The 26,776-nt window shown below is 44.9% G+C and overlaps 6 protein-coding genes across 6 annotated transcripts; 3 read left to right on the forward strand and 3 right to left on the reverse strand.

Moving 5' to 3' along the window:
- Positions 1–686: 686 nt before the first annotated feature.
- AK88_01095 (uncharacterized protein) lies at positions 687–3,356 on the forward strand (the record flags this gene model as incomplete). Its single annotated transcript, XM_012478733.1, has 10 exons — positions 687–805; positions 1,025–1,097; positions 1,281–1,403; positions 1,523–1,724; positions 1,963–2,204; positions 2,379–2,448; positions 2,551–2,655; positions 2,844–2,899; positions 3,076–3,177; positions 3,309–3,356. 10 exons carry the CDS (start codon positions 687–689, stop codon positions 3,354–3,356), a joined length of 1,140 nt encoding a protein of 379 aa, XP_012334156.1.
- A 417-nt stretch (positions 3,357–3,773) lies between these two features.
- On the reverse strand, positions 3,774–6,134 carry AK88_01096 (uncharacterized protein; the record flags this gene model as incomplete). Its single annotated transcript, XM_012478734.1, has 6 exons — positions 3,774–3,835; positions 3,927–3,983; positions 4,133–4,190; positions 4,383–4,502; positions 4,631–4,896; positions 5,096–6,134. 6 exons carry the CDS (start codon positions 6,132–6,134, stop codon positions 3,774–3,776), a joined length of 1,602 nt encoding a protein of 533 aa, XP_012334157.1.
- Positions 6,135–6,588: 454 nt separating this feature from the next.
- AK88_01097 (uncharacterized protein) lies at positions 6,589–10,624 on the reverse strand (the record flags this gene model as incomplete). The annotated part of the gene is made up of 4 exons (XM_012478735.1): positions 6,589–6,872; positions 7,043–7,298; positions 7,422–8,459; positions 8,567–10,624. The coding sequence occupies 4 exons, from the start codon at positions 10,622–10,624 to the stop codon at positions 6,589–6,591; spliced, it is 3,636 nt and encodes a 1,211-aa protein (XP_012334158.1).
- Positions 10,625–11,305: 681 nt separating this feature from the next.
- AK88_01098 (uncharacterized protein) lies at positions 11,306–17,501 on the reverse strand (the record flags this gene model as incomplete). Its single annotated transcript, XM_012478736.1, has 8 exons — positions 11,306–11,371; positions 11,487–11,870; positions 12,030–12,210; positions 12,345–12,434; positions 12,672–12,784; positions 12,929–13,022; positions 13,161–15,239; positions 15,370–17,501. The coding sequence occupies 8 exons, from the start codon at positions 17,499–17,501 to the stop codon at positions 11,306–11,308; spliced, it is 5,139 nt and encodes a 1,712-aa protein (XP_012334159.1).
- A 991-nt stretch (positions 17,502–18,492) lies between these two features.
- AK88_01099 (uncharacterized protein) lies at positions 18,493–23,103 on the forward strand (the record flags this gene model as incomplete). Its single annotated transcript, XM_012478737.1, has 1 exon — positions 18,493–23,103. One exon carries the CDS (start codon positions 18,493–18,495, stop codon positions 23,101–23,103), a length of 4,611 nt encoding a protein of 1,536 aa, XP_012334160.1.
- Positions 23,104–24,250: 1,147 nt separating this feature from the next.
- AK88_01100 (uncharacterized protein) lies at positions 24,251–26,440 on the forward strand (the record flags this gene model as incomplete). The annotated part of the gene is made up of 1 exon (XM_012478738.1): positions 24,251–26,440. The coding sequence occupies one exon, from the start codon at positions 24,251–24,253 to the stop codon at positions 26,438–26,440; it is 2,190 nt and encodes a 729-aa protein (XP_012334161.1).
- Between the last annotated feature and the right edge of the window lie 336 nt (positions 26,441–26,776).

Consider the following 26,776-nt stretch of genomic DNA (forward strand, 5'->3'; position numbering starts at 1 on the left):
TTTTTTTTTTTTTTTTGTTCATTTGAAAGTTTGGCATGGAGCTTTTACACATGGGAAAACACAAATCAATTGAAAGCAACGAAATGACAATTTTTTATTTTCCATTCTACCCAAAGTAGAAAAAAAAAAAAAAAAAAAAAAAAAAAAAAAAAAAAAAAAAAAAAAAAAAAAAAAAAAAAAAAGAACAGAAAAATAAAGCACAAGAACAAGTCTTGTAAAGTTGTGTGAACATTATTTTCTGTGCCGCTGCCCCTTTTTGCAAGCTTGCCCTTTCTCCCATCGTGTGCTCACGTATGCATGCTAGACACGTTCGTGTACGCGTAAGCCATTGTGTAGCTTTTCGCTGGGCATGAAACAAGGAGGAAAGGACGAGGGGTATAGAACAGAGACGGTTCACAAGAGAGAAGAAGAAAAGGCAGGTAGCCTGTGTCTGATACATCCCCTCACCCATTTGTTGCTAACAAGAACGAGAAAAGGTAGGATAAGCGCATCGACTTTGTTTCTTTCATTCTGTACCGTAGAAGAGGAAACGTGCATGTATGTGTGTGTGGAGGGGGGTTCAAGGTATAGGAGTTTCACATGGAAAACTCACCAAAGGGGTAACAATCCCTCTCCCTCTTAAATCACGACTTGTTCATAAAAGAAAATTTTCCATCCCCACACATTTGTTTAATTCGCTCCACAGAATGAACGAGTATGCCAAGCAACTTTATTCAAACCAGCCCATTATAATAGACAATGGGAGTGGGTACATAAAATCGGGGTTCGCGGGGGATGACGTTCCGAACCTTGTATTTCCTTCGTAGTAAGGCGAAACGTTTTAATACTCCTCAGAGGGACTGCGTTTAAAGGGGGATGGTGGTACACCGAGTTGTCTTTCTTGGGCCCCTCAAATGTCACTCCTGTTGTGCATCCTCATTCGCGTCCTTTTTTTTTTTTTTTGTGCATATGAGTGTGAATATTTATACGCCCTTGGCTTCTGCCCCGTTGAGCTGCACCCATTCTGTCCCCATTTTTCACGCAGCGTGGGGAGGCCCAAGTACAAGCGGGTTATGGCCGGCGCGGTGGAGGGAAATATCTTTGTGGGAAACAAGGCAGTAAGATAGAGCCAAATGGGGCCCAAATCAACATGTGCAAGAGGCACGATGCTCGCGCACCTGTTTGAGTGCGACTCAAACTGGGATGTCTTAATGAGAGGAGTCAGGTCATGCAGACGTGCATGTATCGAGGCAACCCTCCCTACACACATGTTGTGCCCCCCTCCTTTTGGCCCCCTCTAGGAGGAGTACAGAGGCCTCCTCAAGGTGACATACCCCATCAACCACGGTATTATAGAGAATTGGAACGACATGGAAAATATTTGGATCCACGTTTACAATTCGATGAAGATAAACTCGGAAGAGGTGGGTCTTGCCTGCTCATGATGGTGCTTGCGCGTTGTATTTTCTCCCCTCAGCTGTGTTTTATACATATATATACATAATATATAATTTTTTTTTTTTTTTGCGTATTCGCATGCCAGCACCCCGTACTGCTGACCGAGGCCCCATTGAACCCCCAGAAGAACAAGGAAAAAATCGCGGAAGTCTTTTTCGAATCTTTCAATGTGCCTGCATTGTTCATCTCCATCCAAGCCATTTTATCTTTGTACTCTTGTGGAAAAACCAATGGCACGGTGCTCGATTGCGGGGACGGCGTATGCCACTGCGTGTCCATTTACGAGGGTAAGTGAGGGGATACACACCCACGTGTTCAGGCCATGCCAAGACGTGTGGCAAACGCGTCAAAATATGGACCAGTGGGGGCATACACACTTCAACTGGTTAGAGAAGCAACCATTCGAAACGCACACAAAGAGTGAAGAAGCGAGCCATCTTTATTTTGGCATTTCTGCTGGCAATTTGTTCCCCATTCAAAGGCACCTCACTTGTACGTGCTTCCTCACCCCACGTCCCAACGCAGGGTACAGCATAACGAACACTATAACCAGGACGGACGTGGCGGGCCGAGACATCACGACCTACCTGGGCTACCTGTTAAGGAAAAATGGCCATCTGTTCAATACCTCAGCCGAAATGGAAGTTGTAAAAAATATGAAGGAGAATTGCTGCTACGTCTCTTTTAACATGAACAAGGAGAAAAACTCATCGGAGAAGGCCCTCACAACTTTGCCGTATATCCTTCCAGATGGGTCTCAAATATTGGTTGGTGGAGTGGGTGCAACTCACGGGGTGGTATTCACAGGGTGGTGTTCGCAGGCTGGAGTCTGCCTGCATGCACCAACCTGTGTGTCCACTCGTTTCACCATTTGACACACATAATATTATGCGTGCATTTTCTCCCTTTTTTTTTTTTTTTTTTCCATTGCGCAATTGCAGATCGGCTCGGAGAGGTACAGAGCCCCCGAGATTCTCTTCAACCCCTCCATCCTTGGGCTGGAATATTTGGGTAAGTGTATTTTGGGTGGGAATTATCCACAAGTTACTTATAATCCAGGTCACAGATGTTTAAAAATACATAATCCCCTCACGCACACACTTTCCCCTGCAGGACTGTCCGAACTGATCGTTACGTCCATAACGCGAGCTGACATGGACCTACGACGGACACTTTACTCCCACATCGTCTTGTCTGGCGGCACGACCATGTTTCACGGTGAGGCACACCTTTCCCCCTTTGCGTTTGTGCTTTTTCATCATTGTTCGTGTTTTCAGTGTACACCTCAACCCTATTGGGTGAGACAACTATTGGGAGAGAGAGAGGGATCCCGCGCTCTCTTTAAATGTTCCTTCGCACCGTAACTCATTTTGTAAATATGAACGACGGTGTGTTTCTTTGTACAGGATTTGGCGATCGGTTACTAAACGAAATAAGGAAATTCGCCCCAAAGGATATTACGGTAATTTGAACAGAGAGAGAAAAAAAAAATGTGACAACACAAAGTTGGCTCCCATTCCTCGTTTGGTCAAATTCGTCCGTTTGTATGCAGTTCGTATATACATGTGTGCAAATGGGAATATATATTTTCCTTTTCATCCTACCACAACTTGTTCTTTTTTTTTTTTCCTCGAACAGATTCGCATTAGCGCCCCGCCTGAGCGCAAATTCAGCACATTCATCGGGGGATCCATTCTGGCCTCTTTGGCTACCTTTAAGAAGATATGGATTTCGAAGCAGGTGAGACAGGCGCGGAAGGGAAGTCCCTGCGTCAACATGCACCTTGACATGTGGAAAATACTTCCCCGTGTAGGGAAAGATACGCACACTTGCACATACCCACGGATGCTATTTTTTTTTTCCCCCTGCAGGAATTTGACGAATACGGATCTGTGATACTCCACAGGAAGACCTTTTGAGACGATGTAGTGGTGGCGTTGTAACAGGGGCATGAAGCGACGTGTTGCACTCTACAACGATCTGCAATGCTTTTTTCGCAAGGGAGGGGGGATCCCAACTGGGCTAGCTTTTTTTTTTTTTTTTTTTTTTTTTTTTTACAACATGCACATGGCTAGCTGTGTTCATGCAAAAAAACAGTCCACTAAAAAAAAAAAAAAAAAAAAATCTCTTGTTTATGAATAAACGAAATGATATTATTTCGTTTCCGTTTTTATCTTCATAATTTTTTTTTTTTCGTGATTTATTAGAAGACTTAGTGCGTCCTTGTATGAAATGTTTTTTTTTTCCCTTCAAAGCGCTTGGCGATGGGGGGAAATTCAACCGAAGGGGAATCAGCAGAATGACCACGTGATGATGCAAAGATGCTGCATTACTGTCTACCCCACGTTAAACATATCGTTGAGGTCCTCCACGAAATAATCCTTACCATCCCTGCATTCTGCAAACAATGGGAAAACACAAAGGGAAAACGTTTTACATCATACGGATGATGCAGTGAGAGGGATAGTGGTATGCGCGACTGATCATACCTTTTAAGAGCTTCAGTTTAATTACGCGGAATTTCTTGGCACATTCATTCTTGCGTTCTAAAAAAAAAAAAAAATGGAAGGAAATAAAATTGGTGTTCTCTACTACTACGTTGGTGGAGGGCTTTTACAATTTTGAGCTCTCATGGAGTAGACCACCTTGTGCGTGTCACACGTGTGTGCGTGACTGACTGCCAACTCTGTGATACCATTCGGGAGGGACTTTAACTTCTCGTGAATTATTTTGTTAATCATTAGATTTAACAGCTGCGTGGAAGGGAAATGGACAAATTGGGACATACCCTCTGTGTGATTCACGTGGTGAAAAACTTGCAACAGTTGGACATTGCCTCGCGATACGTTTTCCTATCCCCCCTTGACTGATTCTTTACCAAGGGGGGGTAGTTCCTCAACATGTGAACGATAAGCAAGGATGTATGGCAATATAGACTTCCTTACATCCAGGCGGTTTGGAAGATTATCCCGCTTTACTTCCTTCACTTTGTGAGATGCTTTCCCTTTGTCTTCATTTCTGAATTCATCAAAATGGCTATAGATGAGTCGCAGTGTGTCTGTAAGCTGGTTAGGGTTCACAAAAAATGCACAAATGTGTTTCGTCCTCCGTGCAGGTGGATGTGTGTGGGTAATTGTGAAATGTGTATCCTCTCAGATGAACATTATTATATCCCACTAACAAGCTCATTCACACGGCAAACCTTTTGCGGAGCTGCGGAGTCCACTTGAATGGACAAAACCTTCTTCTGCCACTTCCTACCCCCACGTACGACATTAACCTGGTTCGGTGATCTCGCTTGACAGGCCCCCCTAAACCGCACAGCATATTTCTGGTGATAAAAGTGGTTGCGCACAATAGTCTTGTCTGCTATGGGTTTGAATTTTTTTCTGCGTCGGTTTCGTTGTAAACATATGTTGAGGGGCGCCTTTAGGTAAATCTGCGCGTATTTGAAGTGGTCTGCGAAGGGGGCGGTAAGGTGGTTAGTGTGGTGCATAACTTGCTCGCAGAACTTGCTCATATAACTTTCTCATTAGTGTCGCTGCTAGCTTCTTCCTTAGACCAACGTGTGAAAGGAGAGTGGCGGGACAGGTGAGATATCCCCACTCATAAAAGTTCACACACACATATACATATAGTTATATGTACATGTCCTTACACCTCCTGCACAAAAGGTAGTACTTCTTCCTCATGGAGGGTAGGTGGAATGTATCGTTGAGGAGGATAAAGACATGCCCATCCATTCCCCCTCTCGAGCTGTTACTACACCGCTGATTTCTCCCCCGCATTAAGGATGCACAGTAGGAGTAGGCAATACGTCTTGCCACTCTCCAGTACTTAAGTTGATTAGCACAAGTCGGTTTTTTTGCTCTGTTCATTCCTTTTGCTTTTTTATCGCTGTCCCCCCTGATGATCATACTATGCCCCCCCTTTATTGTCGTCCTTTTTACTACAGGGTAGTAGACACCCCTGTAATGTTTCTGCCTTCCATACACGGTGTATCTTCTATTCAATAACAAATGAAGTTCTCCTTCACCCACTGTCGATGGACATAAGGAGGTCACTTGAGGTGGGTGTCCATGGTATAATTGCTTTTCAATATAATCTGATGAGATGTAAAAAATTTTTATTTTATTTCTGTTCAGGTAAGAATGATAATGACGCATCCATTCGTCTTTCCTTCTGTACAAGTAGCAAATGAGGGGGAAGGTGCTTGACTGGTGGAGCACCTTAGTTCTCTTTAGAGGATTCCTTTGGGGGGCTTTGCGTAGGGTTCGGTAAAGTTGACGTGTGGCTCCTCTTGGGGGAACACCACGTGGGAGGAGTTGTTCCTTTGCCTGTCCATTGTTTGCCTTTTTAAAGCCTGCACCCGGGTCCCACGCAGAGCTCCTCCAAATGCGAAGAAGATGCCTTGTTAGTTGGACCAAAAAAAGGAAAGACACAGTTTGATCAGTCTCCCCCCCATGAGCCCAACATATTGAAACCTTCCTCTTCGGGTTGCCAATACGATAATAATATTTTATCAGTTGGATAAAAAATATCTTTTCCTTTGTACACACATAGGAGTCATGCTTGTGGACCAAATGTTTAAAAAGGTAAAGGAACAACTGCAACTGTTCTCTCTCCTGTAGGAGTAAATTTATGAAGGTGTCCTTCCCGCTGCAGGGCTTGCCATAAAACAGGAAGGCGCAGTTCATCAGGGAAAATTATAGCGTGGTGGAGGGAGCGGGGAGATCAAAGATGTGCACGAAATTGCCCACACGCTGGTGTAGTTATAATCCAGCTAGCCAAAAAAAAAAAAAAAAAAAAAAAAAGTTACGCTCAAATGTATGCACTATGCAAAAGTGGGTCATCGGAAAAAAAAAAAAAATTCCACTTTGGCTTGACGTGCAAAATAGCGTCGACGAAACAAACTAGGAGTATCTACAAAACACCTCTTTGTTGGCTACTCACTTGATGGGGGGAGTAATTTGAATGCAAAAAAAAAGAAAAATACGAAAAAAAGGGAAAAAAAAAAAAAAATGCAAACTTGCCACACGGGGTTACATGTTGCCTCTCCGTGCGGCTGGACGTTCTTGTTGGCAATTTTTGTTGCATCACTCGCGGCGCTCCTCACGTGCTGCGCTCTGTGTGGGCCTCTAGCGTTGGGGACTAGTGCTGGCGTGAGTCGTCACGGAGCCCGCTTTGGAGTTCAACTTGGTCCACTTGGCCACTTTTTTTGCAAACTTCTTTTCCGACGTCGCCCTGAACTTCCCCCTTCCCCAGCGTGAACAAATTGTTCATGTAGCAGTCGATGTCGTAGGGCTGGATGCCCAGCTTGGAAAAGATCCTCCTGTTGTATGTGCGTCGGAAGCTCTGTTCGAAAATGTTAATAATAATTCCCTTGTTGTTTATCCTTCCTATTCTTCCGCACCTGTGGACGTACTCGTTCGGGTCTACGCGAGAGGGGGGGGCGGAAAATTGTGTGTAGTGGCTGCCCTAGTGCGGAGGCGTTTTATACAAATGTCCCCGTGTGTACACGTCCAACACATATGCAGTGATGTAGAGATGTCATGCGCGTCGCTGACCCTGCGCGACGGACCCCCCGCTTTTAACAAACACTCACCTGAAGGCATGTCAATGTTGACGATGGTGGTGAAGCCCATGCAGTTGATCCCCCGGTAAAGCAGGTTGGTCGAGAGGAACATAAAGTTCACGTACTTTTTAAGATTCTTATAATCGACCAAGTCATTTTTAAAAAAGTTGGCGTAATTAATATCTTTGAATATTTTTTTTCTTTTTTTGTTTTTCTCCGCAAAGATGGTCTGGATGTCCACGTCGAATCGGTTGCGGAAGAGGCTCCACAGGTCCATCACTCGTTTCTGCATCGAAGGGGTGGAAGCGGTGAAGCGAAGCGATATGGTTCGGCTGAAGCCACTGCACGTGCGCACACACGCGTATGTAGCATGTACGCACACGCGCAGATGCACGTGCTGCTCCCTCACCTTGGTATTGCAGAACACCAGGACGTTTTTCCTCAGGGGGTTCGAAAACAGTACATTTAGAAAGTTCATTGTGGCGCTGTTACTCCATTCTCGGTTCCTCCTATCGTAGGTGTAATTTAGGTGAATCAAGTTGCTGGGTATCCTTCCAAACTCCTTCAGGTTGAACAGTTCGTTTAACATACTTTGCTCCAATTTGCGATCAATAGGGGGGCGGTTCCCCGGTACGAACCCTTTTCCACTTGAGTGTCCTCCCTCAGGTGCCTCTCCATCCACATCTGCTTCCTTCCTTTCGAACGATTCCTTCTCCCCATGGAGGTGGCGCAAAAAGTTAGTCGTAATGATATGCCGCGTGAACGTCAAGTAGGAATACACCGCGGGAGTGGCACTGCAACAAATGACGTTGGTGAGGGAATTCCACGAAAGGAGAGGACTCCTCCCGGGCTGACCCTTTTTCGTAGTACTATATATGCTTCTTAATATGTTTGAAAAAAATTCATTTTCCACTTGGGGTTTGTCTGTCTTTGTCCCTTCATTACTCTTCCCATATGAATTAAAAAAAAAATCATACTCATCCAATACGATGGTTGAAATATTGTCGAGGTTAATAATTTGCTTTTCATTTATTAACCTTTCTAATCTGCCAGGTGTTCCTACGTATATGTTAACGTGCTCGATGGGGTCTTCCTGCATTGTGGGCAAGTGTTCCTCGGGTGGGTCCTCCCCCAAGGAAGGGGCTTTCCCCGCACCACCTTTGCTGCTCTCCTCAGGGGACTCCTCTGCCAAGTGCAGCTTAGGCCGCTTCAACCCCTTCACCTGATATTTGATGTTGTTCCCCCCTATTAGTAAATGCACATTTAAATTTTTTTTTTTTTTCAAGTCCACATTTAAGCGCTCCAGTAGGGTCCTCCTTTGTTGGTCTACCTTTGGCAAGTGGGACCACAAGAGGGAGTCGTTAAGTTCGAAGAATTTGGACCTGGAGGATTTGAAAAATGAATCAATTAAATCTTTACACAAGTGATATATCTGTACAGCTAGCTCCTTATTGTATGTAATAATTAGGATGTCATTTTTGGGGTGATTCTCCAACAGGCTTTTTTTTTTTTTTTTTTTTCCCCCATGTGGTTATTGTGGTTGGGTCGTTTCACCTCTCCGGGCGAGTTCGTCCTGGTTAAGGTGTTCACCATGGCAGCCACGTTACGCCTGTTTTTGGTGATGAAATGCTGCTGCTCTTGTTTCACGTTGGAACAGAGGAAGGAAGTCACGTCCGCATTAATTTCCTTCCTTACGTAAAAGGTTTCCTCCTCCTGAGGGGTGCTTGCATACGAGGTTGACGCGGCGTAGGGACATGACGTCTCATTCGAACTCCCTTCTGACTCGCCATCTACACGTGGCAGCTCCCCCTCTTCTGTCTTATCCCAACATGGGGTGACGCCAAAACACACATTCGTGATGTGCTGGAAGAGAGGAAGAACGTACATGAGCGTCTTCCCTGTCCCCGTGGGGCAGTGCAGGAAGAAGGTCCGCACCAGTTTGCCACTGCGCTCGTTGTACTTGTTCACGTAAATTATGCGCTCGACAGGGGTTGTTGTCGTTGGAAGCAGTGACGTGGTTGGGGGAGCTGAGGCTTCTCCCCACATGTTTGCACCCCCCCCCGAGCAATTCCTCCAGTCGCTATACCCATTATTCATGAAAAAAATAAGCAGCGGGATGAACTTGGCCTGGTACTCCGTCGGTTTTTCAATTCCATTATATTTTAAGTAGACATTGAGGAAGTTGTCACAGATACCCAGTTCTTCAAAGGTAAGGTACTTCTCCTTCGTGGCCTTAGCGTCCTCCTTTGTGTCGCGCTTCTTCTCCCCTCCATCTGCATTCAAATCAATGATGCTGCTAAACTTGGCCAATCGTTTACGCGCACCATCGCTCAATGCAGAATTCTCGTAATTGATTTGAATTTTTCTTCTAAAGGGGTCTACACTCTTCCCAATTTTAATTGTGGCTTTTATTTGCTTTAAGTTGTCTCCTTCGACTTGATCGGTGTGCATGCTCTCGTTTGTTTCCACGTCCTTATCAGGGTCTTCCTCGAGGGGAAAATTTCTTCCCTTGCTCTGATTCAACTTGACCATGTTGGTTTCCCCCAAATTTGTTTTTTTTTCCTTACCGTGTGTGTTCCCTTTGTGAGTTTTCCCTTCCCGACACGGTGATGAATACAGTTGTACCTTCTGTTCCTCGTTGGTCTCCTTTTGCGTGTTCTCATGCAAATTTTTATTTTTCCCCTCCCCTGCGTCATCGCTAATATCGTCCACATATCTTCCGAGGCGTCGATTCATCTGAACAGCATGTACCCTGGGAGGACTGCTCCCTCTTTGTTCTGTCCGCCCTTTCCGTTCTCCACCTCTGCTTCTTCCTCCTGAAGACCTCCCTGCCGCTAACACCTTGCGAAGTATTTCGTTGCTCTGCATTCCATTTTTCAAGTTTTCATTTTGCCTGCACAGTTCATATTTTTTCGTTTTTTTATTTAGCCTTTCGATGGACTCGTTCAGGTCATTTTGGAACATGTCCAGGATTTTTTGCTCCTTGCGCGACGGGGTTCGTCTCCCGCGGCTTGTTCTCCTTCCACGGTGTTTTCGCTTCCCCTCATTTGGCGTGTCCCCCCTCGTGTCATTGGCGAGGTCTGTTTGCCTCTGCACGTGGTCAGCACCATCCGTGTTGTTGATCCTTCTGTCCCGCTTCTTCCCCTTTTTTCGAATTCCCTGGCCCAAATCATTTTTTCTTCTTAACTTACCTTTCAACTGTCTGTCCTTCTCCGCTTTGACTTCTTCCTTTGTATATATTTTTTTTCTCCTCCTTTTTAAAATGCCAGGCACATTACGGGTGCGCTTCTTCACGCTGTGCTTGTGAATTGGCGTAGATTCCCCCTCCGTTTGGGCGTCTTCCCTGTCGTCACCGGAGCTTCCACTTCTGCGTTTGTCTCGTCCTTCTCCTTTTCGACTCTCCTCCTGGTAGTGTCCACCTCTTGCGCGGATTACATAAGTCCCTTTTTTTTTTCTGTACCGGTGATGAATTTTATTTTTTGTTATTTGAAAGGGTAGGGTTCTTCCTATGAAGGTGGGGGCACATCTGCCCCTGGCATGGGCTCCACCACAGGGGCTGGTTATCACAAAGGGGGTCAAAATGAAAGCAATTAACAGAAGGTAGGATAGCATTTAACAGTGCGCACATTCCCCACATGTGGGTGTGTGTGGGCGCGGGGAGGGAAGAAAAGGAGGAGGGTGCACACTTTGGCAGATGCTCCTCGGTAGTTCCTACTCTCCCGCTATTCGCCTTCTTGTGATTATCCGATCTGCGAACATAACGATGTAGGAAGTGTGACCTTTGATTGTTACCCCTCCCCCCGTTAGTGGAGGAACCGTATGCCGTGGGGGGGAAATACACCTGCGTGGGTAGAGCGCGTTGGAAGGGCGAAGCAGCCAAGCGGACGCACAAGTCGCAAATGAATATTACAAAAAAAGAGGGATTCTACGTGGAGAGAAAACAAAATTTAGTTCATTGCCACTGCAGGGAAGTATCTTAACAGAAAAAAAAAAAAAAAAAAAATTCCTAACGTTCATTTTGTGTATACCATCTCGCATGTTTATTCATCCTATGTGCAGGCAAAAAGGTCCTAACTGTTGCTGCCAACGTGAAGGAGCAAAATGGATAGTGGAGTAGCTTCGGAGTACAGAAAAAAAAAAAAAAAAAAAAACGACGGGAATAAAAATATGGAAATATGTTTCGTTGCACTGCCTTGGCTGCATGGACCTCATCCAACGCTTTCAGAGCAGCTTCCAGCGACATGCATATAAATCTGTAGCACCTGCATGGCACGTATCGATATGGCTGATTAGTCAACCTTGGAATTCCGTGTGCATTATGTTCGCGTCATTTTTGAAAATGGTAGGAGGGTTTGCTATCTTTGGGGGAAGGAAGAAACATGAAACGACCATAAGGATGTGTTCCTAATGGTGAGTGTGACAAGGACGCTTCACAACTTCTTCACAACGACGCTGCAGAACAACTTGTTCACACCAAAGATTGGGACAGCCCACGTGTGCCTCCACCTGGAGTCGCCACACGGCCTCCGTTTTCGCCACCTAAGAAGTGACTGGACACGATGAGGCAGTGCTGATGCAGGCCACATTTATATTTGTATTTCATTTTCAGGAATTCAAAATAAATTAACAAAAAATTAACCATCCTGTGGTCGACATGAAATACTAAGGTAAGGACATCCCTCAGATTTTGCACTTGAAGAAAACAAGAAAGGAATAGTAACGGCTGCTCTATGCAAATGTCCTTTACGATACTGCCCCCAAACAGGACATGTAATTTTTCCTCGTTCGTTGCATTGCTTCCACACGTTTGGTCGATCCGCTCTTTAACGACGCGCAGGTTTTGTATTGCTCGGCTTATCTGTAAAAGTCCCATTGCAGGGCGGTAAAAAAAAAAAAAAAAAAAAAAATGGACAAAAAAAACATTTCATGCGATGGTGTGGGCTCAACATAAGGATTACACGAACACATACGCCCACGTCGCAACAGAATTTTCTATCCCGTTCGAAGCTTTCTCTACCTTTGGAATATCAATGAGGAAGAAGTTGCAAATAATATTTAGGGCGAGCCTCTTAATCTGATCGTCCACTCCATCGCGCAGACACTTTAGGCAAAAATGGCTGACAAAGGGGTGAACATGTTCGAAACAGCTTTCCTCCTTGGACACGTTCACGAGGAGTAGCATTGCGTTGAGGAGGAACCTGCGTGTGTGGAGGGGGGGCATAATTTGTATGTGGGGGTGGTATAGTCACATCAGCATGGTTATCCACATGTGTACATACACACACGCTGTAACACATGTAGGAAAACTCTCTTCCCATAGGGATGGTCTCACCTGTACTCGAAGCTCTGCTTGGACATCTCTCTTCCCATTTCGAGCTTGTCCATTTTTCGGAAAAGCTCCGGTATGATGTCACTAAGGATGCTAACAAAAAAGGAAACAAAAAAAAAAATATATATATATATATGGCATAACAAATCGCCTGCACAGGTCAGGCAAAAGGGGAAAAAATGGAAACATGCCCGTTTCCTCCCATGAGTAAATAAGGACATGTGTGGACGTTGCTCCATCGACGAGGGGAAGAACAGGACGTTAGGAGTGCTCAGGAGGACACGAACAAGCGAATGCACCTCGTTTTCTTTTTTATTTTTTTCTGTTTACAGATTTGGGGAGAATTTATCATCGATGGTTGCCACGTAATTAATTATGTTCAAAAGGACTATGTCGTTCATGTACTCGTTTTTTCTGAAGTTGATTTTTACGTACTCCCACAGCTGAAAAGGGGAGGAAACAAAAAAGGTGACAGGGACATAAGGAAAGGCACAATGGTGATGGTGCGATTTCATCACCCGCCCCCTTGTCGCAGTGTGGTGCAAAACTGCACAGCTTTTTTTTTTTTTGTGTGTGTGGTGGATTACTTGGTATATCTTTGGGTACAACTCATACAGTCGCGTTGAAAAAATGAAGAGGCATCGTAGAACGCAGAGGTGGGCACTACATCGCACGTATACGCTGCAAATGAGTGTGTGTGGGGGACAGACATACATATGAATGGGTGGGTGTACGACGTTGCGAGGTGGAAGTGCAACTGTGGTAAATAAACCGCACTTGTGTGGGCTGCTCTCCCCGCTTCCTCTTTCCTCAACTTACTCCTCATGACAAAGAAACTTTTTTGCAAAATGGAAAATATACTCTGCCGTGTGTCTGATGTCGGGGTAATGAACCTCCTGTTGGTACTTCCTTACATTGAAGTAAATATTGTCCTTAAGATCCTTTGTAGAGTCCCCGTTAGGGTTACTTCGTGCACTGGTGTTCCTCCCATCTTGTTCTTCATACAAAGCGTAGAAGTCATCGTCCACAAGGATATTGACAAGCCTCTCACATGAAATGTTTTCCCTTGCCTTGTTCATAATACTTTTCATGTGTTCTTCTATTTTATTATAGCAGTCCGCCTTGGCCTCTTCGCTGCTTACTGTGTCCAAGTGGACCACATTGATGAGGTCTTGGTGAAATTTGAATAAGAGTGAGTTGTGTAGAAATAGCTTTTTTTTTTTTTTTTGCTCAGCGTGTCTGTGGAGTATGCTGTGGAGGGTCCCTTTGCCATGCGTGGAGCGGATCGATTCGCGAAGCGGTTCGCGAAGCGGTTCGCGAAGCGGTACAGTTGGGTGTCCATTTCTACCACCGCTTTTGTCAACGCTGTCTTCAGTCATGTCGTCGCCCCTGTTGCAACTCTTCCCAACTGCCCCTCTGAGGTGAGCAAAATTCACGCGCGTGTCCCCGCGCAGGAGCCGCCTCTTGACCTGCGCCACGTAGTTGCCCCGCACACACAGCTCCACTCTCTTCCGACTTATATGTTCATAAAACAAGTAAAGGACATAATTAAAAACGTTCAACATGAGCACCGCCATTTCGTTTTTCCTCTGTCGCTCCAAATGAAGGAACTGCATCCTCCTTGCGTATTTTATCATGTGGACGCAAATGTCTTTGAAAATGTAAATATGGTAATAGTGGTGCCTCACGAGGAATTGCGTTAGAGTAGAAATTTTTCTGCAGCTGTGAACTGAATCCATGTTGATTAATTTTTTATACACGTAGGATGATATAGCTTCGCTGTTCTGGTTTAGAATGTCCTCCATGCGGTCCACCTGGGGGGCGGGATCTCGATTGGCCATATCATCAGTAGGCTTGGAGTCGACGGGTTTAGCGACAGAGGCTGTGTCCAGGTGAATTGCTTCCACCATGCTGCTACCGTGGGCTGGGACGCACAGAAGGTGCGTCTTCCCCGCCTGTGCAGAGATGCAGTTGTCATTGGGTGCCCCCACTTCGCTACCCACTCCCTCATGGCGACACAGGTGGACATTGCGTATTGTGTACTCGACCAGCTCCCTCACATATGAACAGGGGTTACTCACGTTTAACAAGAAAAAAAAAAAAATTTTACAGAAATATTTTTCCATCAAGTCTTGGTACCCACACAGGGATGACACGCAGAAGCACTTGTTTATGCATATTAGCAGGAGGGAGAGGTAGTACTGGCTCAGGTCTACCTCATCGGCCCCTTTCCTATGACCTCCTTCACCCGCCGCGTCCACATGATGCGCCTTTTTCACCCTCTTGGACGTCAGGAACAAAAATACCTTCTCCATCGTCATCCTTAAGTTAGGAGTCCCCTGAGACAATTTCATTTGAAGGGCTAAATAAAAGTAGCTCTTATAGAGGTTGTTGTATTCTTGCAGGACTTCTTTGACCAGGTCGTTCTGTAGTGCCCATTTAGAAACGGGTTGGTTGTGAGACATGACTGGTATTGTCTCCGCTTCACTTCTTCCTTCCAAATGAACTCTCGCATGTGTGCACAACATCACTATGAGGGCGTCCATATAAAAGTTAATAAAGTGGAGGCACTTGCATTTTCGCTTAAGGGGGGGCTGCTCCTCTCCTTCCCTGCCTCCATCATCCGTGGGGGTGATGTCTCTTGTCGAGTCTGTTTCAGATGTGCTACATATCTCCTCTGGTGATTTTTTTGCATTTGCCCAATTGATAGAGTTGGTAAAGGAATGTATCTGCTTCCACCACTTGTTCGTTAAAACGAGCTCTTCACTTTTTGTGCCCCTTCTAGTGCCCTCTCTTCTGCAGTTGTCCCACACTGTGTACATGACTTGGTTCAGGTGGTTCTCCAGTTCGTTTTCGTTCGTGAGGAGGAAGAACAGGATGCTGACCTCGCCGATGAGTCTACGGTGGGGTGATAAGTGTAAAACAAATGGGTCACATGATTAGGAGTGGCCAATTGGTGAACTGCATCCACGCGTACGAAGGCAAGAACCCCATCGCGCATGATGGCTCCCCCAAGCATAGCACTTACCCCACGTCCTGCAACCTGAAACCATCCTTGATGTTTCGAAAATGAGAAAATCTGATTTGAGTCCTGTTTGACTTTTCACCTGAACAATAGCTTCTCCCATCAGCTAGCTGTTCATATACATTTAAAGAATATAATGAGTTGTCCTCGCTCAGGATGGTGGAGGAATCGCATTGGGGGAGATAAGTCCCCTTATTCACACAAGCCACATTGGACATCTCGTACAGGGAGAGAAAATAATTTACACAAAAGTATTCTCTAACAAGTGGCACTTTTTCTGTTTGTCTGTTGATAAAGTGGAAGTACAGATAGCCCTTCATAAACCGAAGAAGGCATACTTCGTTTTGTCTTCTGCACATGAAAATGTTATAGAGGTGTTTGAAGTAGTAGGTACCCATATTTTTGTTTAACTGTTCCAGGGTGCAATTGGCTTCAGGGTCGAGGCGGATAAGGGGGTGCTCATCTGGCTGCAGCGACGTGATGAGATTTGTGAAGATGGCGTGGAGATCGTCATGAAGAGTGGCTTCCTGGGGGGTACGCGGCTCACCGGGTTGGTTGACTCCTGCACCGTTACGTAGAGCGTTACGTGAAGCGTTACGTGCGCAGTTACGTGAACCGTTAACTGGTGCACTAGGTGGAACGGTTACTGAGTGGCTGCTCTTACCTCCGCCCTGCTGCTCACCACGCCACAGAGAAACGCTTAACTTGTGAACATGCAACAGGTGGGCGAAGCGTTTACTGCCCAGGAGGAGCTCTAACCGAGCCGCAAAAGAATCGCCTGCCTCAGAAAAAAGTTCAGACACAAGGACAAAGTACCCCATGAGAACCAAGTTCTTGTGCAGGAGGTACCAATAGTTGATTATAATTTTGCACAGGTGGGTAACCTCTGCAACAATCTCGTCCTCATAGTTTGTGAGAACGTAGTAACAGATGAAGTAGATGTTGGCGATGATCGTTTTGTCTTCGCTCGATTCGTCCATGGGTGTATTGTATGGTGGGGTGTGACGCGCTTTGCCTAGCAGTTGGCCCAATTGGGTCTTTCCCGGGGGGCCAGGTGCCCCGTGGGGGTGCTCTCCAACAAAGGGAGCGGAAGAGCCCATTGTGGGTAGGGTTTCCAAACTTTGCAGAGGGGAAATACATCCCTGTTCACTTCCACAAGTGGGCGGCGTACCCCATTTGTAGTCCCCTCCGAACTTGGTTTGTCCCAATTCCACCTGACCGTTCAGGCAAAAAAGCAACATTTTGTCGACGCACATGGAAAAAATTTTTACAATGAACTTTTGAATATCCTTCACATAGCAGGTTCGATAAAGGAGGAAGAGATTTAGGCTGATGGCTCCAAAACATTTTTTTAAAATGAGGACATTATTGTTTATCTTTTTCAGGATGATAAATAATAACTTGAGATTTTTTAATTTAATTTTTTTTTTTTTTTGAATTACATTTTGCAAAATTGTTTGGATGACCTTCATAAGGCACAAGAATGCGTCCAGGTCTTTTTTCCTTTCCTCCGATTTATGGTGTGTGGAATTCCCTACCGCCTGTTGAACATTTGCTATGTCACCTTCGTGTAGGTGATGGAACATATCATGGGGGTAAATTTTCAGGAAGAGTTTTTTGGCGTATTGGATCACTGCCACTTGGAAGGCCTCGCTGGAGCTCTGCGCTTCTTTCAAATCGATTGTAAGCAACATGGAAAGATTATTCAGGTTGGCGAAGAAGATTTGTCTATCCCTTGTGTCCATTTTCGTAAAGCAAAAAGAGAGCAACTTTATATAATACTCAATGGTTAGGCGGCACCTCTCACTGCTACACATGTCGTACCCTCTTAAGTAGTCACTAAGGGGGGGGCTATTCCCCCCCATAGCTTCATGCACAGGTGTATCCTCAACAAGGGAGTCATCTGTTTTGCATCTTAGAAGGTAAAGAGCTACTCTGACCTTGTTACATAAGATGGATGCTATGCTAGCGAATACATTTTCTGCCACGCCGAAAAGGTTTATGTGGGAAGTTATTTTGTTTTTTTTTATGAGCTTGTGTATTTTTTTTATTATTGTGAGATCCGTCTCTACACTGCGGCTCTTGGTGAGAGATATGAGGCAGTTCACTGCCTCGTACTCGTGTCGCGACTCCATTGTGTGGGCGTGGCTGTGCAGCTGCACACTTGCGACGGGGATGCCGACATGGACCGCGATAACAACGGTGAAGTTGTACTCATTTTTTTTCCCGTTTTTCCTTTCCTATCTCGCCAGCATCCACTCGAAGCGTCCCTCATTTGCACAAAAGAGTTTCCCCGTTGGAGAGGAGAGTGGAACTGTACCACACTTGGCGGTGCACAGAAAATGCCGCCGCTCCTCCCCAACTGGGGACACACGGCGATAAAAGTTTTTTTCAAAATGAACAAATCACCTCTTTTAGTTGTCTCTTCTTCCGCAAAATTAAAACTGACTCGTTCCTCTTATTAATGTCATTCTTCTCACCATTTTTCGTGTGATTTATTTTTTTATTTCTTTTTTATGACTTATTTTTGTCGTTTTTTTTTTTTTTTTTTTTTTTTTTTTTTTTTTTTTTTTTTTTTTTTTTTTTTTTTTTTTTTTTGTCCACGCAGGGCTTTACCTTAATGTCATGCATACATATAATAATGCAGCATATGCATGTTAGGCACCCGGCCCGGTAGCGTTGCGGATGGGGTTGTTTTCCTTCCTGTGATTTGTGAGCTTGGCCCCGCAATATTGTTTGGCGAGGTGACCCGGAGGACAAGTGCGACAGGAAGGCAACAGAAGACCAAAAAAAAAATGCGGTGAGCAATGTGGCTTAGTATAGCACGTGGACACTAACCCTGTCGGCTGCATTATTTTTGACCATTCGAGGTATTAACAATTTTGCCCCATTTTACCATTTTGTTTACAAGCCCACGGTGTTTAATATATAATTTTCCCCCCCCTATTTTACCATTTTTTTACATGCCTACTGCTTTTTCTTATACAATTTTTTTTTTTTTTTTTGCTCATTTTCTTCTGACCATTTTTCAAATAAACTAAAAGAGCAGAAATTTTTTAAACAAGCTTTTTATCCGTGCGGGACTGGTCTTTTTTTTTTTTTTTTTTTCCCACTTTTACTCGTATAATGCTTATTGAAGATGAAGACAGTGGTAATCGTCTTCAGCCTTTTGATCATCATACTCCTGGCCCTGTTTATTTATTTCGTTATTTAGGGGTCGCTGAGGAATGTGGGCAGAACAAGGGACTGTTCTCTCAGGGCTTCGTTGAAGAGGGAAACAAAAGGAAGCAAAGTGAGGGGGAATTTCCAATTTGTAACAATGACAACGAGGTGGTAAAGGATGCCCCGGAAGGTAATGAGGCAAAGTTCACGTCGAGCCTTACTGAAGGGGAGGGCAGGAGGAACAATGTGCATACAAGTGGTAGCAGCGGTGGAAGTGGTAGAAGGAGATGCAACACCCTGGAGGCGAACCACCTGGATCTGATATTTCACGATTCGGTGAAGACCATTTATGAAGGCACCAATGATGCGCATGTGGAAATTCCTACCATAATGGGTAGTGGCAGAAATGGGGGCGCACGATGCCACCTGCAAAAGAAGAAGCAGGGGAGGCAAACAGACCACCTTGACGATGTCGTCCCGGAAAGCATTCATATAAAGGACATTACGAACAAGGAGAACGTTCCACAAAGAATTGAAAATATGAAAAATTTTTTAATGGAGCGGCTCGAAAGTGTGAACCAAAGGAACAAGCAGCTCTTTTTGCAGAGTATGCGTAATATCAGTGAGATCTTGAATTATAACTTTTTGTGTATAAGTAAAAATGGGCACGAGTTAGATCCTGCTTCGTTCGCCTGGCATGACTCTTTTGTGGGGCATGTGCTGGGGGAGGCGTGGAAGGGACGGGCACACGCCTGCTTGGAGGGAGTCAACCATGAGGGAAGTCAGATTAAGACCTCCCCTCATGTTGTTAAGCGTGGTAGAGTGTTTATCCCATGTGGGGTCAGTAATGATAACACAGGAGGGAGTACCTTATTAAGAGGCGATCGAAGTGTTGCAGAGAGGAATGGACAGGAGGGAGAGGAAGACCAAGGGGAGGAATTCACATCCCCATGCGCCGCCAATGTGTATGGGAAGCTGAAGAATATCACGTGTGTGGAGGAACCAGGGCTTAGGTACAAGTACGTGTACCCGCCAAATTACAAGCCAGACGTCACAAAGGAAGTGAGGAAAGTGCCACAGGGAAACATCCTGTTCAACTCCAAATTTGAAAGCGCAAATTTGCAGTACGTGTTGAAGGAAAAGAATAAACAAGTGTATTCGATATATTTAAATCACGACGTAAGATCAAATGAAAAGAAGAACCAATGGTTCTACTTTAGCGCAAGTTATATACCAGACCTCTATTACCACAGTCATTATTTTGAGGAAAAAAAAAAAAAAAAAAAAAAAAAAAAAAACGAACAAAGATGTATAAATAAAATTATGAATGAAATCAATAGACATGTCTCTCTCGACAATAATGAAAATTTGAAAGTTTCATTTGATTATTCTGATTTTTTTTTTGTTAATAATATTAAGAAACTTGAGGAAGCTTTTTCTGTTAAATTTAAAATTGAGAATATGTCTAGGCCTTATTTTTTATACAAAGAAGGACACTCTCCTTTGGTGTTCTCTGAGTGTAGAAGCATGAAGGAAAATGTGCTGTGGGAGAGAGCAGCCTACAATGTTTCATACACGAGAAATGACAACCCTAAATATTTTAATTTAAAAACAAATACATTTGAAAAATTACCTTACTGCACATACACTTTGGAGTTTTCTTACGATTTCCTTTACCCCTACGACACGGTCTATTTTGCTAGCTCCTTTCCCTACTGCTACTCGTACCTTATGCATTACCTGGGGTTACTAAAGGGTTACGTGCACCGTGCGCAGGAGGAGAAGCAGGATGCGAAGCAGAAGGAGGAGAACAAAATTAATTACCTGCAGGGCACCTTGTGCACCACGGCATGTGGCCTCCCCTGCCCCGTTGTAGCCATAACGAATTACGATAAGGGGGACGCAGAGACAGGGGGCGTGACAGTGGAAGCGGAAACGGGCGTGGCAAGGGATGGGGACAGTCATAACGCAGGTACCGTCAACACTGTGCAGAACTACGCGAGGTTAACTCACATGGAGGCGTCACATCGGAGCAGTGTACCCGCCGTGGAAAATCCCAAGCTTCTAAACGCCGCCAGTGACACTCCGTGGCAGTGCTGCGGGGGACACACATATATGGACGACGCCAAGTGCATGTACAATTTGTGCCATCCTAGGGGGGCACCTCGTTGCAAGGAGGAGGAGGACGACGACCCCAGGCAAAGGAGCCCCCTCAAATGTTCTAACTCATTCATGCGCCAATTTGAGCTCCTCTTGGAGAGGCATTCCATGCAGCATGTAACAACTGACGATGGAAGGAGACTCCTGCGCGGGTCGACCATGTCGCCTTGTTCAATAAGTGGGTCTACCCATGTGGTGAGTCCCTCCCCAGAGGGGGAAGAAAAAAAAACACCCCGCCAACCGCGATGCGAAGAGAAGAAAATCATTTTTCTAACCGCACGAGTACACCCTGGTGAAACAAACGCCAGCTACGTCATGCATGGCTTCCTCTCCTTCATCACATCCGACAATGCATACGCAGATGCGCTTCGTGATAACTTCATTTTCATTGTCATACCCATGTTGAATGTAGATGGGGTGATCCTAGGACACAACAGGCTCTGCGCAAATGGGTTCGATCTGAACAGGCAGTGGAATAGGCCAATATATTATCTGCACCAAACAGTACACTCAGCTAAATCACTCATTAAAAAAATAAACAGAAATGGAAGAATTGTCTTCTTTTGTGATGTCCATGGGCATTCGAGAAAATATAATTGTTTCTTATTTGGTAACTCAGATAGTAGGTCTCATCTAAGGGGTAAAAAATTAGCAGAAATTTTTCCTCAGGTTTTAGGACCGTCACTCCCTTGGTTTTCCGCAGAAGATACAAAATTTAAAAGTGAGAATATAAACAGGGGAGTAGCAAGACATGTGTGTGGAAGAGAGTTTTCAATCGACTGCAGCTACACGTTTGAGGTGTCCCTCATAGGGGTCAAGATGCAACACCACTCCGATGGGGGGAGCCCACCCCACGCGATGCAAATGAACGCAGCCATTGGCGCGACCGCAATGAACGAAGTGAGAGAAGCGCAAGAAGGAGAAGAACCTCCCACCGATAACCCTGAACACGAGGACGAGTTTTTTTTTTATAACGAGAATGTCTTAATGCTCACAGGAATCAGTTTTGGAATAAGTCTGTTCAAATTTTTTAATTTTGTGTCCCACCATAAGGCATTCATATCAGATGGGGGGGACGTCGTCCAGGGAGAGGAGGCGACGACAAATGAGAATGACAGAAGGGAGAACGAAGATGCAAAATCGGATATCCCCCCTGCACGATTTAAAAGTAGATGTAGGGTGCAGCTTGGTGGCCTGTTACCATGTCACAGGAGTGAAGTGACAAGATCAGGAAGGAAGAAGAAAGGCGAGGTTGTGAAGGAGGCATATTTGAAGGAGGCCAATTTGAACGAGTCCGTACCATTGGGCACTGTCGCTGTGGAGCCTACGTCGCAAGTGAAGAGTGAACCGGTGCAACCAACTGCATATGTGAAAAGTCACCCTGATGGGGGATACCCTTTGAAAGGTGGTAGTCGGAGTGATAGTAAGACTTATGCGGTCAGCTGTGGCAGCGGAAAATGTAACAAACGTGAGGGAGGAGGCGAGCGGCAGGTTAGAAAGCACGTCGCTAAAAGTGATTCGAGCGCCGGGCAGGACCAGCGAGATGTGAAGGTGAAGGGGCTATCCAATCGGAGGAAAGAAGCACAGGATGACGTAAAAGAAAGTCATGTGCAGGAGGGACACAAGGGGGGGAAGACTCACAACAGAGCAGCTGCTAGGAAGGCACCAACGCGTTCAATGAAGAAAAAGCAGTGGGTAAAACTGCTCCCAAGTAAGAACCTTTTTTTTCGTTCCATAGGTGCGAAAATATATACCGGATCACATGACAAGCGAGGGTCATTTGTAAAGAGGTGCCTCGACGGAACTGGCGGCAGTGCAGTGAAGCAGGAACGGCGTGGCACTTTGTCCAGTGGAGCGAATTGCAGAACTAGACATAGAATAAAGCACCCCTGCTTAGAGGAGCACGTGGACGTATGTGAACCATTACAACCCCACGGTTACGACCCCCGACTTGGAGGAAAAAAAAAAAGATTCGCAGGACACCCCAGCGGGAAGTGTCCCCGTCAGAGGAAGAGGCCACTTCGAATTACCAGGAGAAAGCTGGTGATGATTAAAAGAGTGAACTTTGTGAAGGGGAGAAAAGCAAATAGTAGTCCTCAAGCGATGCACACAAAGAAGGAGGGGAAAAAAGTTGGTTTGAGTTTGAACCATGGAGGACTAAAACGGGAGTATGTTATTTGCTTAAAAAGGAAAAAGCTGAAAGGGGGGTTGGGATTAATCAAGTTGTTCAGACGGAAAGTGAAGCCATCGAGTGTCGCGCGCGCGTCACATGGTGTAGTGGGAGAAGCGGTACCATTTCTTGGAGGCTCCATCAAGGGAGACACGAGGACAAAAAGAAAAAGAAAAAAAAAAAGAGATTCAGGAAAAGGCGTATCTTCCGTGAGCACGGTTGTGAATGAGAAGCGAGAGGGGTAAACAAAAAAAAAAAAAAAAAAAAAAAAAAACTTTCCCATGCGTTCAGCTTACATGACCAATGGGGGGATTGAATAATACCATTGTGTATCCACTCCATCATTTGAACGCATTTCTTTTTTTTGTCCGATTTTTTTGTTTTGTTTTATATGTACACACTTGCATACGTTTGTTTTTTCCCCAATGCAAGGTTGCCTTTTTTTTTTTTTTTTTACAGTCATTTCGTATAATAAAAAAAAAAAAACGACAAATTTGAAACTCTTCTACAACGGTTTGATTGGAGAATGGGAGGGGGTTAATAACCCCACATGATGGTGGCCATGGTTAACGCTTAGGACGGGAAATAGCCTCTGAGGGGTTTCCATTTTACATGTGAGCCTTACCAGCCTTGTGTAGAGATGCGCAGTAGTTGTCCTAGTGACGTGTAGTGGAGACTCCCAAATGATAACACTGCATTTGGCCTAAGCTGAAACGGGTTTATACACGCAGCTGGGGAACATCACACCGAGAGGGAGCAGCTTTAACTGCGTTGACCTTTGCTCTCATGTGCAGAGCGCGTGGCCATTTTTGAGTCAAAATTTGAGGAGGTTGTTTTACATCCACCCTAAAGCGAGCCCCGCAATGGGTATAAAATTGTACGTGGGGATATTTTTTCGGAATTTTTTTTTTTTTTTTTTTTTCTCATCTGATGGGGAAGTAGCTGTTGCGGGGGTCGCCTAACCCGTATCACAATTTACCAGATCGTTCAGATTGCTCATTTTGGAGCTGCTTTTTTTAATTTTCCTTTTGACATTCAAGTATTTTTTTTTCGAGGAGCATGTGATAAATTGGCGGCGTGCAAAATAATTTCCCAGAGGAGAAAAACAAGGGGGGAAAAATTTGAACAAGATATCCCTCGTTAAGGCAATTCAAATGGGCCGGATTAAGTTGAAGGATGTGCAGGTGCAGAAGGGAGATTCGCGTTCCTTCCCACGAGGACACATACTGAGGATGTAAAGGACCTCTCTGCGTGAATACCCGTTTGCGTATCCTGCTGCCTGCCCTACGAATGACCATTCCTGGTGCCACAAGCAGGTGGGACAGAAGGGGGGCACATATATGCGGATACTGACCTGGGGAACCCCACACGCGTGTGTGTACGTGCACCCCCATGTATATCCAATACCGCCTGTTCAGCGAGCACTCCCTGTGGAGGGTGCTTGAAATAAACAAAAGCGAGAACTACATTTTGGCCAGCGAGCTGAAACACATCATATGCAAGCAGAGCAATATAAATTATAACAGCAAGATTGATATTTATTTTTCTGTGTACAAGGATGACGAAGAGGGTAGCAGGGTCAGCGGCGTGAGTGGGGTCGGCGGCGGGGACAACGACGTGGACTTCTTGAATCCCGAGGACAAAGTATACAATGGGACGAAGATTCTCATCCACAGGCATATAAAGAAGAAATCCAATTTGAGTGATATTACTCATGAAGCAAAAAAAGAAATAAGTGTGGACATAAGGGAAGAACAAAAAATAAACATTCCAATTGAATTTCTGTGTAAATTATGCAGCTACATCCTAATCGATTCACATATCCTTGTGTGCACTAACAACTGTGGTTACTCGGTGTGTAAGACTTGTATCTTATTGTATGTGTTAAACAAACTCGTTACGCAAGATGAAAAAAAGACCAGTACAGTGATTGACTTGAACAGGCTGAAGGACAACTCTATACAGTGCCCACTCTGTAACGGATCCTTAAAATATTGCATATGGAATAAAAAGTTAGAATTAACTTTAAAAAAGATTATAAATGAACGGAGTGATATCGACTCGTTTAAACTGAACGTTGAAGAAAGGAACAGTCGCTTCCTACGTATCGTGGAAAAATTGAAGATTGAAAATTTTCCTCCATCAGCAAGTGTCACCAAAGAAAACATATTTGAGAGCGACGTGTTCAAGGCGATTGAAGCCAAGTACATTTTGTCCAGCGGGAACAGAAAGACAGACGAACCGTTTAGAGGGGAGGACGACAAGGAAGAGGAGGATGTGAAGATGGCTAACCATTTCCTCTACCTAATGACCAACCCTAAACAGAATTGCATAAAGGAATTTAACATGATCTTCCTCGAGTTTGAAAATCCCATATTTGACACAGTGCAGAAGATGGGCTTGAAGGCTGCGTATGATCAGCAGGTGGGCAAGGCCAGCCCAGGGGCAGGGCCATCATCGGTAGGTAGTACTTCTGCTGCTGCTGCTGTTGGCGTCGGCGGTGATGCAATTGCTGGGGAACGAAACGAAACCGTCACGCAAAGCACATCTAACTCGGGCATGAAGGCAGGTGTGGACAATTCCGAGGACGATGTGGATGAAGAAATGTACAGCCACAGCAAAGTATACATCATGCCCATCTCATTTGTCGGGGGAGAAACATCCTACTCGTTAATCGGTGTCTTCTATGTGAAGGGTCTATACAAACATGTGTCAACTTCAAGCACTGTTAGAGACGAGGGAAAAGAGCAAGCCATTTTGAAAAATTTTCTCCAAAAGTGGTTCTCCGATGAGGTGAAATCTAATCAGAATCCATCGGACATTCTGAACCCACGGGAACGGCTCAAGTCTGGAGATGTGTATACCCTAGAGTGGGTTCACAAGTACGAAAAGACTTGCTTCTTCCCAGCGAGGAAACAACCCATATATAACATTATCAATAGCAGAAGGCAAAGAAGTAAGAAAAAAAATAATATTGAAATTGTCCTCGATCTGAAAAAATTTGTGGATGTGGTTTTGAGTGTAAACAACTACATAAAGTATGGAAGTCGGCCAAATAATTACGACACGAAGAAGGGAATGGTGTCTTCCACTGTGGAAGATGAAGAAGGGAAAAAGAGAATGCCACCACCACCTACCAGGATGGATAATAAATTAGGGGATCCGAGTGGGTGGGCCCAGACCATTGGCAGTGTTGATGCGATGGTGAATCAGAATGACGTGGCGGCAAAAGAAAGGTTAGGAATTTTTTCCAGTGCTGGGGAGGCATCCTCTTCTCCATCAGGTGAATTAATAAGGCAAAGCGAATTTCAAGACATTTTTGAATTGATGTATGACACGAAAATTTGCCCAGTAACAATTGGGCACAGGTTCCATGTAAGCAATCCCTATGCTGACTACTGTGCCCTTTTGCCTTTTTTAACAAAGGAGGATTTTCTTTTCATTCGCAAGCTCCAGAGGATTTACAAGGAGAAGTATTTGCGGCAGCTGTACAAGCACGTGCGCAGAAATGACCTGAGCATGAACATATTTTTTAACGCCGTCAACTCTGTTTTTTTTTCGAGCCCGAGATGGCAGCCGTAGTGGTATTAGCGGCAGGCACAGTGCACGTGGCGTCTTTACGATGACCCCCCCTTGAGGGGGACAAAAAAAAAACTGAAACGGCTTATGCCCATTTGAACAAGGTCACCCATTACTGCAATTAAAATTTGTGTGCGCCATTCTGCTGCTTTGTTTTTTTTTTTTCTTCTCCGACTTGTGCATGTTTGTCGTGGCGGCGTCCCTCTTTTTCTGGCCTTAGTCATACCAGCTGGGCACACCCTTGGCTGGAGTTTTTTTTTGTGTTCTTTTTTCACGGATGTAAGAATGGTACACCAATTGAATTAATACACACCTTAATGGAACTATCTTCTTTTTTTT

Source organism: Plasmodium fragile (genome assembly GCF_000956335.1).
Source record: "Plasmodium fragile strain nilgiri unplaced genomic scaffold supercont1.9, whole genome shotgun sequence".
In the NCBI taxonomy this organism is placed as follows: domain Eukaryota; phylum Apicomplexa; class Aconoidasida; order Haemosporida; family Plasmodiidae; genus Plasmodium; species Plasmodium fragile.